The sequence below is a fragment of the Fusarium sambucinum genome, chromosome I (genome assembly GCF_050947815.1).
Source record: "Fusarium sambucinum isolate potato_lamoka chromosome I, whole genome shotgun sequence".
NCBI lineage: Eukaryota > Fungi > Ascomycota > Sordariomycetes > Hypocreales > Nectriaceae > Fusarium > Fusarium sambucinum.
Genome location: NC_139294.1, coordinates 1650546 through 1667784, shown reverse-complemented (window position 1 = coordinate 1667784; position 17239 = coordinate 1650546). Strand labels below are relative to the sequence as shown.

Here is a 17239-nt window from a genome sequence, read left to right as displayed (position 1 = left end):
CCGCCTACTGAAAGAACCCACCTCACCTCACATGAAAATGGAACCGCTTCCGGCGCCTCTACAGGTGCTTAGACAAGCCTGTATTCCACTTTTGGGCGCTGTTGGGCTCTATCCAGTGGACGGCTGCCCTGTAACTGCAGGTCAGGATGAGGTGTCGACGACTTGGCAGGAAGAAAGCATGCATTCCCCATAACCGGCGAGCCTTTGCTCTGGGATCGCTGGCAGAACCTGGCAAATATGGAAAACATGAGATTCGATCCTTGCATTATCAGCACCAGAGAACAAGACGTATCTATTACAACACAACGAACGCATAAGGCAGCACAAGCAGCCCAGATACCAATCAAGGCGATGCCGTCCTTTCGACTTTGCCGTTGCAATGGAACCGAGTAATCGGCCGCCGTCATCTCGAATTCATCCTCGGGGCCCTAAAGATCCTTTTGCAGGGCCTATTACAACACGAACAGACCAACAACCAAACCGGCAGTCAATCATGGCATTAGTTACATTCACAATTCCACATGCAAGAGACAGCTCGTCCTTTGTGTTGTTGCAAGCTTAGGCCTGACTCGCCCCAACTCTGATTGGGCACAATTAACGGCTGCCCAGCTTCAGAGTCAGTCCCTGCGTTCTGGCCCCGCTATCAGCTTCAGTTTTCCACGTTTTGCTCCTTGCCTAGGCCAAAAATTTCAGGCAAAAGTTCTGGTAACTCGCAAGAGAAGGCCTTCTTGAACAAGCCTACCCCGGCCACCGAGCGAACGAGTTTTTCACTCCCGGCAGTAAAAGAATTGATCTCGTCATCGTCTTCTTTTCCCTTTACATGCAAGTTTCGAGCCTCCACTTGGTCCCTTGACGCTTCGTCTTACACGACCACTCTCGGCAAAAACTGGCTCCCATCCCAATCTATACTGCGTATTACTCGCTCACTGGTGCTGGTCCTGGCGTTTCGTTCGCATCCACACTTTCGCGAACACACCACTGGCTGCTCTGTACATCGAGCTCCAAATGATATCTCGCCATTCCGTGTTTTTCTCGTCATAGTCGCATTGCCAGAGTCCACCTCGACCGCTATTGCTTGTTGTCCTTGGTGGTCCTTTTCGGTCTTTGCCCTGTTTACCCTCTAGTTGACGCGCTTGGCAGCCGTCATGAACTAGTGTTCCCACTTTGTTTTCCCCCGCGCAGTTGCTTCGGTGTAGAAGGATTTATTCACTCACTGGAAATCTCTTACAAAAATGAATGGGGTTATTAACCAAAACGTCAGGACTGCGGCAGACGAGGATAATGTCGATCACATCGGTGTTGATACTCCTCGATCCGGTGTAGCTACTCCTCAACCCGATCTACAGGACAAACGCTTGCCCAGTATCATGAGTTACTTTGGCCAGGTTCGTAATCATCCTTCTGCGCCTTCGTCAGATCCCAATTCGTCTCAGAGCGATACCACTCTAGATGGGGTTCTAGTTCAAACCGCTCCACCTACCGACCTGCAGTTGCAGGTACACCCCGAGGGCTCTACTCGCGGCTGTGACTCTTCGGCTTTTGATCGTTCGCCTCTTCAACATGAGAGCTTTGGTCGCATGCCGAGTACCACGCACCGCGATGAGCATAACCTTTCAAACCCCTACCCAACCCCACCCACCTCTCAGCCCTCGTCTTCGGGGGGTTCTATCTCCCAGGACATGATTTCTGCCGACTCAGGGGCCCATGGCAGGGCTGCTGTCGAGCCTAAGTCTCTTACACAGCAGGCACAATCCAAGAAACCCACAGCCTCGCCCTTCACCACCACCCACTTTCAAACTTCTGATGACCCATCACTACCTGAACTTGACTCCTCCATAAACGCAGCACATACCAAAGACTCCATTCAGCCCTCGCACCCCGAACCTGGTGCTGCAAGTTCAGACAATTCTGAAGTTGCTGCCCCCGGCAAGTGGAATATTCTTAATGGACTCAAGGAGCTAACTCGTATGACGTTTAAGAGCGGCAACTCGACTCCTACTCGAGCAATGTCGGCTGCGCGACCTTCTGCCTCTGAGAGGGCCCCCTCCTCCGGGAGAACCAGCCACGATAGCGCTGAAGTCAGCGGCGCCCAGACTCCCAGGAGCTCTGGCGGTGCCCAGGCACCTGCTGCCAAGGGTAAACTAACAATCAAGATCAACAAGGCCCGAGGACTCAGGAAGAGTCGGGACCCTTATGTTGTTATTGTTTTTCAACGTAGTGAGCTCATCTCAGGCGGCCCCCACCACATTGATGAGGAAGACAACCTCAGCATCGAACCACCCCCCGCTCATGGTGGCATCGCCATTCAACGATCAGGAAGTGATTCAGGTCGTCCCTTGGCCATTCCCATGAGAAGCAGACAGAGCAGTAACACCAGTATTCATGATCACGGTGGCTCCGTCCGCACCCGGTCCGGGCAGCTATCCTTCACCAACCCAAAGTGGGATGCGGAAGCAGAGTTGTAAGTCACTTTTTGTCAGTTTCTTTTTTAACATGAGATCCATTACTTACAACAAATAGCGACGTGGTAGACTATGATATGCTTGTTGATGTCTCAGTATATGATCATGGGGCATCAGGAGATGAGTTTCTCGGTCATGTTGACTTCCGAGCCAGCAAGGATCCTGGTACTACTGTCGAGGGTTGGTTCCAGCTTCAGGGTCATGCTGATACTATGGCTGAGAAGGCGCCGACCGGCGAAATCTTCCTTGAGGCCATCTACCACAGGGCCGAAAAGAAGCAGTTTGGCCCGCAGGATTTCGACATCCTTAAGCTTATTGGCAAGGGCACCTTTGGTCAGGTGTACCAAGTGCGAAAGAAGGATACTCAGCGCATCTATGCCATGAAGGTTCTGCAGAAGAAGGTTATTGTACAGAAGAAGGAGGTCGCGCACACCGTGGGCGAGCGAAATATTCTGGTCCGCACAGCCATGTCCGACTCACCTTTCATTGTCGGTCTCAAATTCTCTTTCCAAACACCATCCGAACTGTACCTGGTCACCGACTACATGTCTGGAGGTGAACTTTTCTGGCATTTGCAGAAGGAGGGTCGGTTCGATGAGAAGCGAGCCAAGTTTTACATCGCCGAGTTGATCTTGGCCATTCAGCACCTTCACAATAACGATATTGTGTACCGAGATTTGAAGCCCGAGAACATCCTTTTGGACGCAAATGGTCATATCGCCTTGTGCGACTTTGGTCTCTCCAAGGCCAACCTTACGAAGAACGACACAACCAATACATTCTGTGGAACTACCGAATATCTTGCACCCGAAGTTTTGCTGGATGAATCTGGCTACACCAAGATGGTGGATTTCTGGTCGCTCGGTGTCTTGGTATTCGAGATGTGTTGCGGCTGGAGCCCATTCTATGCCGAAGATACACAGCAGATGTATAAGAATATTGCTTTCGGTAAGGTGAGGTTCCCACGGGACACCCTCTCTCAGGAAGGAAGGAACTTCGTGAAGGGACTCCTTAACCGAAACCCCAAGCACAGATTGGGTGCGACTGATGATGCCGAGGAGTTGAAGAGACACCCCTTCTTTGCTGACGTGGACTGGACATTACTCACCAAGAAGCTCATCACTCCTCCTTTCAAGCCCAAATTGAAGTCCGAGACAGATGTCTCATATTTTGATCCCGAGTTCACGACTGCTCTGGATCAGAATGGCTCTCTAAACGAGCGTGCTGCTGCGTTGGCGCGGGGCTACGCCGCCTCAACACCTCTATCTCCATCTGTCCAAGCCAACTTCCAGGGCTTCACATTTGTTGATGAGAGTGCACTTGACGACCACATGCGAGATCGAGCAGGACTTGTTGACGAAGATATGGATGATGGAAACGGTCATGGCCGCAGACATCGCGATAACGACGATTGGGATAATCTTGACGACATTGACCTCAGGAAGGCAAACCGGATGAGTGGGGTCGTGAAGACTGGACACGACGAGCACATGGTGGGGGGTTCTCATTTTGACGTATAATGCGGCAAATTGTTTCTTGCACGTTTTATTCAAGTCAAACTCCACGGCGTTTCAACCATGCTGGAGATCCATCTATCTCTACGTGTCTTAACAAAAAAGTAATATTTTCGCGAAACCCAAACTTTGCCCCTTTCCTTATTTTTGCATGTGGGCTACGGATGTCTAATTGTGGAATTATATGCATCAAGGTCGGCTGGTATTGCATTGCATTGGTCGTCGTGTTGTACAGGGCTGATTGATGGCGTTTATGGTTGTGTAAAATGAGAGAAAATGGGGGAAGAGAGAGAACGAGAAAAGAAGGGATAAGGTCGTTTTTGGACGGTTCCTTCTTTGAATGCCTTTTCCGTTAGTTTGATTCCCAGCAATAACAGGACGGGCCATATGCAGTAATGAAATGAGAATGCCATAAGACAACATGCACATATATGCCTGATCGTAATTTATTCCAGATTTTGGTGGTTGTATACGATTTTTAAAGTCTGATACTGACTTCGTCCGTCGTTTTCTAGCTCAGTCATAAAGATAAAAGTTCAAAGAAGCAACCTTGTTCTCGCATATACTTGGTGTATTTTCCGATTTCCAAAGTCTGGTATCTGACACATTCAAACGAAGTCTGGTATCTCACACATTCAAACGTGATACCAGCTCAGCAGCTAACTACCACTTCTTTATCCCAGAATGGAACTATGTTGTTCACTCCTGAGTCTGTTCTGAGCTTATTCGTGTTGGATATAGTAGCCTATCGTTGGCTTCATATGCAGCCGTCCGTCCCTCCTTTGTGGTTTGTCAATGACGTTGGTTGCCACCCGACGTCGACAAGCTCAAGTTGGTGCAATGTAGCAGAGCTCGAGGCATAGGTGTCATTGACACATGAGCCTAGAGACGTTTGAGGCTCTGCATACCACTGATGTCAGAAAGCCTGGGCAACATTGACCGTGACCATCACGATAATCAGTAGATGGAGGAAAGCCTGCCTGTGATATACCTACGATACATGATTTCGAGTGTACAGGAATAGCTAGCGGGTTGATAGCACGTCCAAAAGAGAGAGAGAAACTCCTTGATGTATTCACAATTTAGCAATATATCATATCAATGTAATGGACAGTCATTAATAGTAAAAGATTGCTTGAGCTTCATTTAACGTTGGCATTTCGCAATTAGTTCCTACAGGCAACCGAAGACTGTATTTTAGGGAAAATGTACACAGGATTCTCGTCCCCAATCCACTTGCTTCAGCTCCTTCCTGGTTGCATCCCGGCTCTTCATCCCCGGACTGAGTTTGGTATCAGCCCTCCCTCTTTTTTTATCCCCGAGTGACGGCAGCTGAGCGGTGAGAAATGAGACACCCTCAAAATGTTGCTGCGGTACGGATAGTTTTATGAGCCACCCTCAAATGGTAACGGAGAGTTTAAAAGAAAAAACCGCTTAGTGGTGAGGCTCCTCGTCCTCCTCGGCCTCAAGCCAGTCAGCAACCTTGGGGGCACCGGCAGTCTGGGCGGAGGCGTCTTGGCCCTCGATCTCAACAGCCATGCTCTCGTACTCCTTCAGATTGCCGGCGAGGTCGGTCTCCTCGGGGGAAGTAGGGGTCTTGGGAACGCTGAAGGTCTGGACGTTGCCCTCGGCATCGGACTCCTTCACGGCGGGGGTCTTGTAGGCCTTGAGCTCCTTGAGGTAAAGCTCCTGGACGAAGTCGGCTGTAAGAAGTATGATGTCAGCAATTGAACATTGATCAGTCAGGCCACATTTTGATAAATCGGATTGCATGGCGTAGTTCGGTGAGAGTGTCGGAAGAGCGACGATTCGGTCGTTTATATTTCATATGTCATACCGCATCAGAATGATGTTTGACGACGTCGGAGCTTAGGTGGAGCGCAGGTTCGGCTATAGGACAGATCCGACCGGAAGAAAATGGACTGGACGATCGAAGAGGCCGAATCGCGACGTCGGAGGAGATTTTTTCAAAGTGCGGACAGCAATAATAGCAAGATCTTACCTTTCCTGGAGACGGTAGGAGCAATGAAGCCCCTCACCTGGACGGCATTGGGTCTGGCGACACGAGAAACAGCCGCAACGGCGGAGCGAGCGCGCTACAAATTTATCAGTCCTGAACTTCAATAACAAATATTGATAAATTATGTGCAGTTCTTACCGTAGCCCTGGAGAGTTGGATGAGCATTTTGAATGGCTGGTAGAGGCTCAATTGGGGTGACTCCGGGGAGATGGAGATGGGCGGATTGAGGGTTTTGGGGGAAAATTCGTGAGAGGTTGGCAAGCACTATTGGATACTTCCTCGCCCCCGGTTAGAGCGCTTCGGCCTTGCTATCGTGCGTGTTGGTGCCTCAGGTTTTAGTGCTTCTCAGCGGCTACCGGAGCATCACGGGTGATATGCACGTGACATTTTCGATGATTAATTGGCTGACGTTAGAATCGGATCTTGGTTTTGACCCTCCCATCTCGAACGTGACACCCGGGACTTGATCAACGACGTCAAAGCTCACTTACACGCATCATTGCTATATGACCTGCTTCTGACGCATGAGTTTAAGGGCTTTTTTGGCTTTTTTACTATTCTCTTTACATCGATTTCAATATCTTTTATTATGCTCAATTAGGCTATGCGACCGTTTTGTTCTTCAAAACTAGGGTTCATGCATGCATATGTAGTGCGCATGACGACAATGCAACCAAACAAAACAAAACAGGTGCCCAGCATTATATATAATATTTAGTCGGTCAATACAATTATGCACATCTGCTAACTCTATAATAAGATAAGGAGAAGAAACAAACAAAGAACGGGCTAATAAATAATAGCCTCTTTCAACTTATAGGATTCAAGCCCAGTGGCCCAAAGATCCTTGGTATCACAAGTCACGAGCTCCGAAACACCTTGAAAGCACAACAGCTTCTGCCACTTTCAACTCCGACCGAACCAAATTATCGTGCCTCCTCCTGAGACATCTGAGGTGAAATCTGCTTAACACGAGAAGCCGATCGTCGCCTCTCGCCAACAATGGCAGCACCGAGGTAGAGCACGGCAGCAAGACCAGCAATGACCGAGTACGCAATGATATATGCCTTAGATGAGTTTGCGAGCTGCAGACCCAGGCCACCGTTTACGATACCGATGATCATGAGTGCTCTGCCGAACCAGATGTGAACATGGCTGATGATACCTCGCCCGCCATGACTAAGGAAGTATCGGTGATGCATGTAACCAAGGATGGGCTGAAGGGTGATCAGAGCACAAACAGCAGTGCCCATTCGGGTGTGAGCTTGCTTTCCCCACTGGAGTAACACATTTGTTAGCATTGATATTTGGGTAACGTTTTGTGCGAGTGCGAGTGCATCTCAGGGCAAACTTACATAGCCTCCGTCTCTGGCATAGACATATCCAAGTCCGAATCCAGCCCACATCAGGAGCAACATAACGACCTGCCAACCGGCGTGGATGACCCACTTGCCAAGCATGGGCATGAGAACGGCACCTAGAGGGTATCCGGCGATGAATACAATAGACATAATGATACCGTGAGCCAGCTTAACCGTGCTGCTTGCACCGCGGCTGGATGTCTCGGACGCAGCGCCACCAGAGCTGGAGCTGCCTTGGTTTGTGTTGGCGGAAAGGAAGGGGTTGCTATCGGAGCTCATCGAGGCTTTGGCAAGGTCGACATCAAAGGTAGCGTGTTCATCGTGCTGAGAAATGGCTTCAGAGGGGCTTGTCGAAGCCAAGGAGTCGCCAGACAGCCAGGCGGCGATCCACAAGTCAGAACCCTTCAGGTTCAAGTTCTTGCAGTCGTTGCATCGAACGTTGGCAATCATCTCATTATCCTTGACTCCGGAACCTTCCAACAGCTCGAGTCCATCCATTTTCGAGTACCTAGGCATGGCATTGCCTGTTCCTGGTCTTGGGCTCAGAGTGACGTTGCCGTTTCCGTCCTGGTACATGATGAACATCTGGGAACCAGACATTCGAGCGCCGATACCGAGACCTGCCCATGACATACTTGTTGGTGCCTTGAGCTGGAAGTAGATGGGGCCAGATCCTGAGCTGGCGGAGGCTTCTGGGACGCCCCAGGTGAAGCAGACTTTGCCATTCTGTGGGCAGAATTCAGATGTTATGGCGAGTGCGCTAGGAGCACCTAAAAGAGTTGTGTTAGTTGAAAGTAGAAATAAATATGCTTGGTTGATGTGGTAGAGGTCGACTTACACAGCGCCGCTAGCAGTGAGCTAGTTGACCACTTCATTATTTCTCTTTTTTTGATGTGAATAAAAACAAGTCAAGCTATTAGACTAGTCTTTGACTTTATTTGCGAATGAGGAAATTTTCTGTCGAGATTGGCATGCTTACAGGAGGGGGCATTGGGTAGCTCATATAGAAAAGTAAGCAGCACAGATCTAGATGGTGACCAGGGGGTCGTTCCTTTCCCCTTCGAAACGCTCCATTCTGCGGGCTGAGCTTTCCACTGGCTCACTGAAATACGGTAAATAAACGCTTGGCTTTGTCGCTACACGTAGCAAAAGCCACGCTTGCGTTGTACCACTAACGTTTACCTTTCTTTCTACATACCAAGGGTCTCTCGGCAGATGACAATTCAGATGCCGTCATTAGCGGCCTTATTTGACGCTGTCGTCAGCTCAATGATCAATCAAGCTCGCCTGTGCTCGGATCCGCCCTTAATATGTCAAAGGGCCAAGATTAGGTAGACAAGCATTTTAAGGTTTCACCCGCACTGCCTCAGTCTAGATCACGGCAGAAATCTATACATATTGCTATTCCAGGGACAGGCAACTAGTTTTAACGCTGGCCGTAGCCATCCGGGTCGCAGTGCCGAGAAGGCTTGTAACGAGGTCGTTTGAGAGCTTCAGGGCACAGTCATGGCGCTACAGTGATTGGATGAAGAGTATCTTTGACAAGTCGAGGCATCATGACTTTGAAACTGTAGCCGTTGACAAGATGTATTGTGTGCCTCTAGCCCAGCCGATATCCGAGCAGGTGGGCGAGAAACGGCGTCTGTTTCAGTGATATCTTAGGTTGGTGTTCGAATACGCGCTCACTCTTTAACAGTAGGGACGAATGTGCTACAGTGAATTAATAGGCGGCGGCCGCCCACTACAAGGATCTCCCCGCAAGATAGTTTATTAGGTGGCATCTGTAGATTTGGTGCCTTCACGTCGGGATTCTTATTCATGGCTGCAACTGCCCGATGGGGTAAATGATCGATTTATGCTTCTTCGTCCGGAGCAATTGTCGACCCGAACTGGGGCATTATCCCACCAAAGATACAGACGAGTATTCGTATTGTCTTTAAAGCACTTCTATCCCACATAGACCACCGAAACCACAGCCTTCTCCATAGGCTTCACCTTATCATGTTTGATTAGATTAAATTTTGCATTAACCGACTCTTCCTAAGGCCGCCCAATAACATTGTTCTCGTTTGCAACGCCATCAGGGGTCTGGAACTCTGAATACCTCATTAGCCTCAATGAGTACGTCACCTTTTGTTCAAAACATGCCAATGGAACCACGGTAGTTTTGTCAACCTTAAAATTTAAGAATATCCCGATAGCTAAGAGCTTTAGCTTGATTATTCAATCATCACCAAGCAGAGACATCAATGATGCCAAGACATTTAACCTTGATCTCCATTCTCCTGCTACTCCCCAAGGCTTCATCGGCATGCAACTATTGACGCTTGGTACAGGATGCTTGCGCGGCCCTCCTTTTCGAGTTTGAGGTTATGCAGCGGTCGATTAAATAGTTTACGCCATGAAGCTAGTCCTATGTAGTAAGCGAGAGCAACCAAGTCACTGGGTCAATCTCATGACAATCTTTCACATTAACTTTGATACTGTGCTCGCAGTCAAACTGATCGTGTTATTCGTTCAACGATTCCACAACACCGTTGACTGGTCAATCATCAATTTTGTCAAAGCCCTAATACGTGTCTCAATCCTGTGCCGCATGCCGTGATTCCTCCCGCTGATGTGAGTGTCTATTTTACCGCCTCTACTACACCTTCTATTTCTGCTTGGCAACTCCGAACATCGACACCACTAGTCGCGTTATAGCTCGAAACGCGCATGCAGGTGCCAATCGCAAAGCCAAGCCCCCGACTGACGTTGGTCTATCCAGCCCGTTAGTTGTTACTTGTCCGGCCTTTTGCACGTTTTTAGCAGGCTAAAGAAGTATTACTGAACGAACAAGGTCACTCGGAACTCGGAATCCGGTAAAGAGAAATGAACCTTATGCGATTCGATACAACAAGTTCACTACCAATATCATCTAAGTCTAATGGCCACGGATGGCTTGATCTTCTCGTAGTGTTGACTCAAAGGCAAAAAACAACCCGAAAACAGTACCCAGCAATCTTGAAAATCAACCACATTCATCCAACTCCTCATCTTCGCTCTCAACCGTCATCATCATGTCTGCGCATATGCCGCAAACCGAGCTTCGTTCAACAGGCTTGAAGACGCCACAAAGCTGAATCCACCAAAGAGCTCATCCTTAGGGAGACTTCGGGGCCATACATCCTTGTTGGGCAGTACCGGGCTGATGGCAAGCTCGGTAAACTCGGGGGCGAAGTTCTCGGCCAGCTCAGGATCCGTGATCATAGGCTGGATCGGTGGCTCGAGCTCCCGGTCCGCAAGCTTCTTCCAGTCAATCTTGCGGAAGAACCGGTGCTTCTTCATGGTTGTGAGATCATTGGGCATCACTGCTCCAAGACGCTTCTTGGGGTCCTTACGAAGAAGTCTGGTGAGGAGATCTTTGGCATCGGCGCTCAAGAAGTAAGGGAGCACCAGCTTCTGCTTGACAATGTTGTCCTGGATCTTGGCGTGGTTCTGACCGCGGAAAGGCGGGTTTCCAGTCATCAGGTCGTACCCAAGCGCTCCAAAGGACCACCAGTCGACCGCTTTCCCGTATTTCTTCCCAAGCACAACTTCAGGTGCCATGTACTCGACGGTTCCCAGCATCGAGTTACAGCCCTCGGTCTGGTCACTAGAGACCTTGGAGAGACCGAAGTCGGTTAGGAGAAGATGGCCTTCGGCATCCAGGAGGCAGTTCTCTGGCTTGAGGTCGCGGTATACCACACCGAGATCGTTGTGCAAGTGCGAAATGGCCAGGAGCATTTCCGCCATGTAGAAAGCGGCTACAGTCTCGGAGAACATCTTCTCGGTGTCAAGGTGGGTGAAGAGCTCGCCGCCCTGTCCGTACTCGAGGATAAGGTACAGCTGCTCGTGGTCCTGGAAAGCGTAGAACAGCTTGACAACGAATGGGTGTCTGTTGACGGATTCGAGAATCTGTCGCTCAGTCTTGGTCTGCTCAATGAGCTTCTTATGGACCACCAAGGATGCTTTCTTGAACTGCTTTTGAGCGTAGAGCCTTCCGGTCGCACGCTGCTTGACTAGAAGTACGGTACCATATGTGCCCTTGCCGAGGCATCGCAGCTGTTCAAAGTCCTCCGACGCCATCTTACGGTTCGGCGCAAGGCCACCTTCAAGGGTTCCAAGATATCCATTGCGCTCCCGAACACTCTCGCTAGCGAAATCGTGCTCGAGGTTTACTTCGTAACTAATAGAGCTGTCTGAAATCTCGCTTCCAGCCTCACTACGAACATCCTCTCGGCTCTGTGTACGGCTGATCATCTGTTTTCGAAAATCCAGGGCGATGCCTTGCTGACTTCCAGAACGGCTCATGGATAAGGGGGATCCTCCGTCCAGACTAAGGGGTTCCATCTGCATGCGCAGCTTTGCGATGCCCGAAACAGCGGGAGAAGATGCTCGAATAATAGGGCTGCAGTTGGCGCTTACAACATCGTTGATGACGGTTCGTCCGGCAGTCTTTCGTCGGGGGGTAGGGACCTCGTTGTGTCCAGGGTCTGAGTCCTCGTCGCCCGAGGTAGCAGGTGTAGTCTGAAAGCCGCGGACGGTGTTGACCGCGGCAGGTGCGTGGCTTATCATGGCGGCCGGTATAAGTGGGAGTCTGTGGGTTCGAGGGTAAAGAACGGCACGGTTATACTCTGGCAGCTACACCACGCAGCACTCGTCCAAATCAAGCTGTGGACAAGTGCAGAGAATCGTAATATTCAAGGAAATCCTCGTCGGCGCTCCGGATCTGCGCGGGGCTGTGAATCGAAGTGAGGCTCAGTACCGTAGAAGTTCACGACACGCATCTGGTATCGGAAGGAAGAAGTACGAAGGACGGCAGGCTTTGCTATATGCATTTGGCAACGGCGAGATATCGTGGGTATACGTTAAACTGTTGTTCACCAGTATGGTGTGAGGAGGAAAGAAGAGAAAGAAAGGGCCGCAAGACAAACGGATGGGTATTAGTATTTACCTCCACTAACAAAAAATAGGATTTTTTTAGTGGCCTGCCCGTTTGGTGCCTTGTCTGCCTATTGCAGTGTCCCGGACGCTATAATTCCAGCTGTAACTTTCAGGCTTTTTTAGGCGGGCCCTGCGTGCATTGGCTGCAGAACATGACCTGCGCTGCGCCTGTAATGCAGCCCGTATTAGAGGTGGCCTGGTCCTGTACGCCGGGCTCTCGGCTGGGCCGTAAATCAATCAATTTTTTCCTCTTCGTCTATTCGTACCCCTGCTGATTGCCCGAGCGTCCACTTGGAACGCGGGGAGGAATTAAAGGCTCGGGGGGCCCTAGTAAGCGGGTGATACAGACAACCACTAAAGTGTCGATATTGTACGTAAAAATAGCCCCCTGAGACTATTACAAGTCATCGTAATAAGCCAGCCAGGGGAATATGGACAACACATCGTTGCCTCAATACCTACCGAACCTGGCTACTGGAACCTGGAATTCCACTCATTCGTTGATTAATTAGTGCCCAAGCCCAGGCACAAGCCGATACCATGGACCGTGAGACTGAGACTCGGGTGTCAAGGGAGACAAAGTTTGTCGCATTAATCATGGCCTCGCCATGCCCCTTTATTCTTCAATTTTGTGGCTGCAGAGCATGGACTTTTGCTGCTCCCTTGAATCATGTTATTGTTGGTGTCAATAAGAAATGCAACAGGCAAATCTTGGACGTCTCATGTTCCCGTGCATTTGGGACCTTTGTTCCTCGTGTCAGCGTCACAAGGCATGAAGTCTCCAGACCACTGACATCACCAATAGCCTGGCAGCCCTGGCGCATGCGATGATCGATCATGTAGAAGTAAACCATTGGTTGGTCATGTCATGTCAAGTTTTTAGCTTGTGATTCTTCAGGTACCCATTCGAACCCCAGTTTATCGTCGGCCATCGGCGAAATAAACTCCCGTCTCATTCGCAAGATCCCAGCTCGCGTCTGGAAATTTCACGTCTACCAATCTAAGCCCGCGCGCAGAACGACAAGGCTGTAGCCTATCATCAACGACATTTTGACAGACAAACTTTGATATCGCCAACCTTTCAACTGTGACCTGGCAACAAAATCAATCGCATTAATCAGACATCGCTCTCCTAATAGCAAGTTTATCATCAAAACAACTTGAAGCTCTCTAGCCAAGATGATGCACCCATCGCGGCAGGCGTATGTCGAGGATGCCGAACCTCAAGGCATCGCCCTTGAAGATATTCCTGATGACCACGACTATGATATCGCTATGGGAGGAACTGGTGTTCCATCCGAGAAGGCTTCCGCGATCCTCAACCAGTTCAATCGCAAACGCTTGGCGGCAACAATAGCAGTTCCTACAGATGATACACGAGTTCGTGCGAAGCTCCGGGAGATGGGCGAGCCTGTTACACTATTTGGAGAGGCGCTTGTCGACCGACGAGATCGTTTGCGCGAACTTCTCACGATCCAGGCCGAGATTACAGGGATAGAAAATGGCGATATCGATATGGGAGACGCCGACGACGATCAAGAAGAAGACCAAGAGGAGGAATTCTACTCACGAGGCGGCCCTGAACTTCAAGAAGCGCGATTAAAAATTGCCGAGTACTCTCTACCACGAGCGAAGCAGAGGACACAATTCCAAAAGGCCGAGTCCACGATTCCATTACGCACCCATGTCAAGTTTCGCAAACAGGTCAAGGAGAGATTACAAGCATTCGAACTTCAAGGCAGTCAGACTGTTGGTGAGCGCCATGTCAGTATGACACGTATATCGCCCAACGGTGAGCTGGTGGCCGTCGGCAACTGGGGCGGCCAAGTCAAGCTGGTCGAAATACCAAGCTTGAACCAAAAGATGAACTTCCGTGGTCATACCAACAAGATCAGCGGTTTGTCTTGGTTCCCCGGTGCTACTCTTCAGGAAAATAATGTGTCGCCCGATTCCGTTAACCTGGCATCAGGCGGTGCCGAGGGATCTATCCACATGTGGTCTCTGAACCAAGATACTCCCTTGGCAACCCTCGAAGGACACTCGCAGCGAGTGTGTCGTATCGAGTTTCATCCTTCCGGTCGTCATCTAGCCTCTGCATCTGAGGATACTTCATGGCGCCTCTGGGATGTTGAAACAACAACAGAAGTTCTCCTCCAAGAAGGTCACTCAAGAGGTGTCTATGCTGTGAGCTTCAATACTGATGGGTCCCTACTCGCCAGCGCGGGTCTTGACAGTATTGGCAGAATTTGGGATCTGAGATCTGGGCGCACAGTCATGATTCTGGACGGACACCGCGACGGACACATCAAGCCTATTCATGCGCTAGACTGGAGCTCCGATGGGCATAGAGTGCTATCCGGATCGTCTGACGGTTGGATCAAGTGCTGGGATGTTCGAAAGGTTCAAAGAACAGGTGGTGTTGGTGCGCACACCAGCGCCGTCTCTGATATGCGATGGTACAAGGGACTCGATGACCCCCTTACTGGTGTTCCGCCCGGTGTTGACGAGAAGGGCGCGCAGCTACCCAAGAAGTCTGGCACGTTCTTCATCTCGAGTGGCTTTGACAGAAACGTCAAGGTATTCTCAGCCGATGACTGGACACTGGTGCAAACACTCAGTGGCCACACAGGTCCAGTTGCCAGTGTAGACTACAGCAGGGACGGCAAATGGATTGTCAGTGGAGGCCACGATCGCACGGTCAAACTCTGGGGGCGAAATGATGGTGAGGGAATCTAGATAATAGGTCTGGTTTAGACAGACTACAGTACAACTACAAGATACCCCCAAAAGTGCTAATAACAAACAACAAGAATTTTTATTGTACTCAGGTACTCAAAATCGCTGTCGGCAGTCAATCATCCCAATTGGAACGGCGTTCGTTACTTTCATTCCAAGTGGATCTCTAGGCTATTGTTTCATCCGCTTGAATAGAGTGACACAGACGCTCATTGGATCATGTATCCACTCTAGCCACTGTAGTGATTAGATAACGCCAAGGCCTTGTCTAGTATGTCCCCCTGCTTGACAAACCGTTCAAGATCAGGTTCCTTTCAAACTAACCAGGCTCTAACTCAGACTTCGCATCACTTTCAACTTTTACGCCTCAACGGTCATTAATCATCATCACCACCTCTCTACAACTGTCGAATTTCTCCCATGAACTATTCCCCCTTTTATTCAATTAATATCGCCAATCCGACCTGAATCGCCCGCCATGGCGAGCATCGATCGCTACCGACCTCCTAGGGAAGGATATCAACCTCCAACAATGCCTACCGGCAACCGACCTGAGCGCGATTCAAGATCAAGGTCTCCCAGACGTCGCGATGCCGTCCCCCCCGCCGTCCCAACCCCTCCACAACATTCTACACGAACATCTCCTCCTCGCCCCCAGGCGCGCCAACCCCAGTCGCCAGCGCGATCCGGCGCACAAACACCAGTAACCGGCTCCAATCAATGGGCCTTCACGTCGGACGAGGTGCGTAGTACGCCTAGTATCGTCGAGGGCATCACACCGGCCGATGAGCGGATGCGCAGGGCAAAAGGTGTTAATTTTATATACCAAGCTGGCGTCATGTTGGATCTTCCTCAAATTACGCTATGGGTAGCTGGTATTTTCTTCCATCGCTTCTACATGCGGTGTCACATGGTGCAAGAAAAGGGCGGAATTCACCATTATGTGAGTTTTCCTGACTACGTTACTACAATTCCAAAGCCTCTTGGGCGATGGAAGTCTGCTCTTGACTGAGTAGCCAGAAAGTTTTTTTCGAACTGCAACTAACACTGTAGTTCAGAACATAGCAGCAACGGCCCTGTTCTTGGCCAACAAGGTGGAGGAGAACTGCCGCAAAACAAAAGACATCATCATAGCGGTGGCCAAGGTTGCGCAAAAGAACACCAAACTTATCATTGACGAGCAAAGCAAGGAGTACTGGCGATGGCGAGACAGCATCCTTACATACGAAGAGGTCATGCTTGAGCAACTCACATTCGACCTGATGGTCGACAACCCGTATCGCCATTTGTTTGAGCTACTCGGAAAGCTGGATATAGTGCACAACAAGCACTTGCGACAAGCCGCTTGGGCTTTCTGTAACGACGCCTGCCTCACGTCTATCCCTCTGCTGATAGAAGCCCGGGATGTTGCCATCAGTGCCATATTCTTCGCAAGCGTCCACACAAATCAACAAATCGACGACATTGGCGGCGAGCCGTGGTGGAAGCACTTGAAGGGCGACGAGGTCCTTTGTTCTCAGGCTATCGAAGTGATGCGACAGTTTTACACGGAGAATCCGCTTAGAAAGCAGAACCCGTCGCTGCCATCACCAGCCTTTCACCTTGAGAACACTAGAAGACGAGGCGACACCTTGCTAAGCCAGCCAGACACATTATCGTCAACCACTGGTACCCCACTGGAAGCCGAACGTGCGAGTCGGAGTCCTGGAGTGAGCTCTAGAGTGAACGGTGCCAGCAAGGATAGTGAGGGGCGACATTTGGGATCCCAGTCTAAACTCGACGAGAATGAGATCGCATCCAAATCACCGCTGAAGCGAAGAGAGCCAGATGACGGCGACACAAAGAGCGATAGGGCAGAGAAACGAGCTAAGCTCTCGGAGGACGAAGAAGGTGAGCTTGTTGAAGAATAAGCCATGATATATCTACCATACAGTTATTGTAGAGTACGGGATAAAGAGGCGTTACGGGTTTCCTTGAGTTCATGGCACCTGACCACCTAGGGAAAGGGGTGGGTGTCTTGTGTATGGCAAAGGCTGGCTCTGGTCGAGCAAGCTATAAGGGAGAGCGCTCCCGGAATACGGCGTTCGGATGCAGGCTGCAGATGTCCTCAGCCATTGTACTCTGATTTTGCTCATGACCTAGGAATCTATCAAGATGAAATTGTTAGAAAGTGACATCTGG

At 50.1% G+C, this 17239-nt stretch overlaps 6 protein-coding genes across 6 annotated transcripts; 3 read left to right on the top strand and 3 right to left on the bottom strand.

Moving 5' to 3' along the window:
* Nucleotides 1–1232: 1232 nt before the first annotated feature.
* On the top strand, nucleotides 1233–3982 carry FSST1_003282 (kinase-like domain-containing protein; the record flags this gene model as incomplete). The annotated part of the gene is made up of 2 exons (XM_083229350.1): nucleotides 1233–2461; nucleotides 2521–3982. 2 exons carry the CDS (start codon nucleotides 1233–1235, stop codon nucleotides 3980–3982), a joined length of 2691 nt encoding a protein of 896 aa, XP_083086712.1.
* Nucleotides 3983–5410: 1428 nt separating this feature from the next.
* On the bottom strand, nucleotides 5411–6161 carry FSST1_003281 (F1F0 ATP synthase subunit h; the record flags this gene model as incomplete). The annotated part of the gene is made up of 3 exons (XM_083229349.1): nucleotides 5411–5679; nucleotides 5979–6072; nucleotides 6135–6161. The coding sequence occupies 3 exons, from the start codon at nucleotides 6159–6161 to the stop codon at nucleotides 5411–5413; spliced, it is 390 nt and encodes a 129-aa protein (XP_083086711.1).
* Nucleotides 6162–6922: 761 nt separating this feature from the next.
* Nucleotides 6923–8232, bottom strand: FSST1_003280 (cytochrome and DOMON domain-containing protein; the record flags this gene model as incomplete). The annotated part of the gene is made up of 3 exons (XM_083229348.1): nucleotides 6923–7273; nucleotides 7352–8127; nucleotides 8196–8232. 3 exons carry the CDS (start codon nucleotides 8230–8232, stop codon nucleotides 6923–6925), a joined length of 1164 nt encoding a protein of 387 aa, XP_083086710.1.
* A 2182-nt stretch (nucleotides 8233–10414) lies between these two features.
* On the bottom strand, nucleotides 10415–11953 carry FSST1_003279 (kinase-like domain-containing protein; the record flags this gene model as incomplete). Its single annotated transcript, XM_083229347.1, has 1 exon — nucleotides 10415–11953. The coding sequence occupies one exon, from the start codon at nucleotides 11951–11953 to the stop codon at nucleotides 10415–10417; it is 1539 nt and encodes a 512-aa protein (XP_083086709.1).
* A 1548-nt stretch (nucleotides 11954–13501) lies between these two features.
* FSST1_003278 (WD40-repeat-containing domain protein) lies at nucleotides 13502–15058 on the top strand (the record flags this gene model as incomplete). Its single annotated transcript, XM_083229345.1, has 1 exon — nucleotides 13502–15058. The coding sequence occupies one exon, from the start codon at nucleotides 13502–13504 to the stop codon at nucleotides 15056–15058; it is 1557 nt and encodes a 518-aa protein (XP_083086708.1).
* A 478-nt stretch (nucleotides 15059–15536) lies between these two features.
* On the top strand, nucleotides 15537–16968 carry FSST1_003277 (cyclin-like protein; the record flags this gene model as incomplete). The annotated part of the gene is made up of 2 exons (XM_083229344.1): nucleotides 15537–16001; nucleotides 16117–16968. 2 exons carry the CDS (start codon nucleotides 15537–15539, stop codon nucleotides 16966–16968), a joined length of 1317 nt encoding a protein of 438 aa, XP_083086707.1.
* Between the last annotated feature and the right edge of the window lie 271 nt (nucleotides 16969–17239).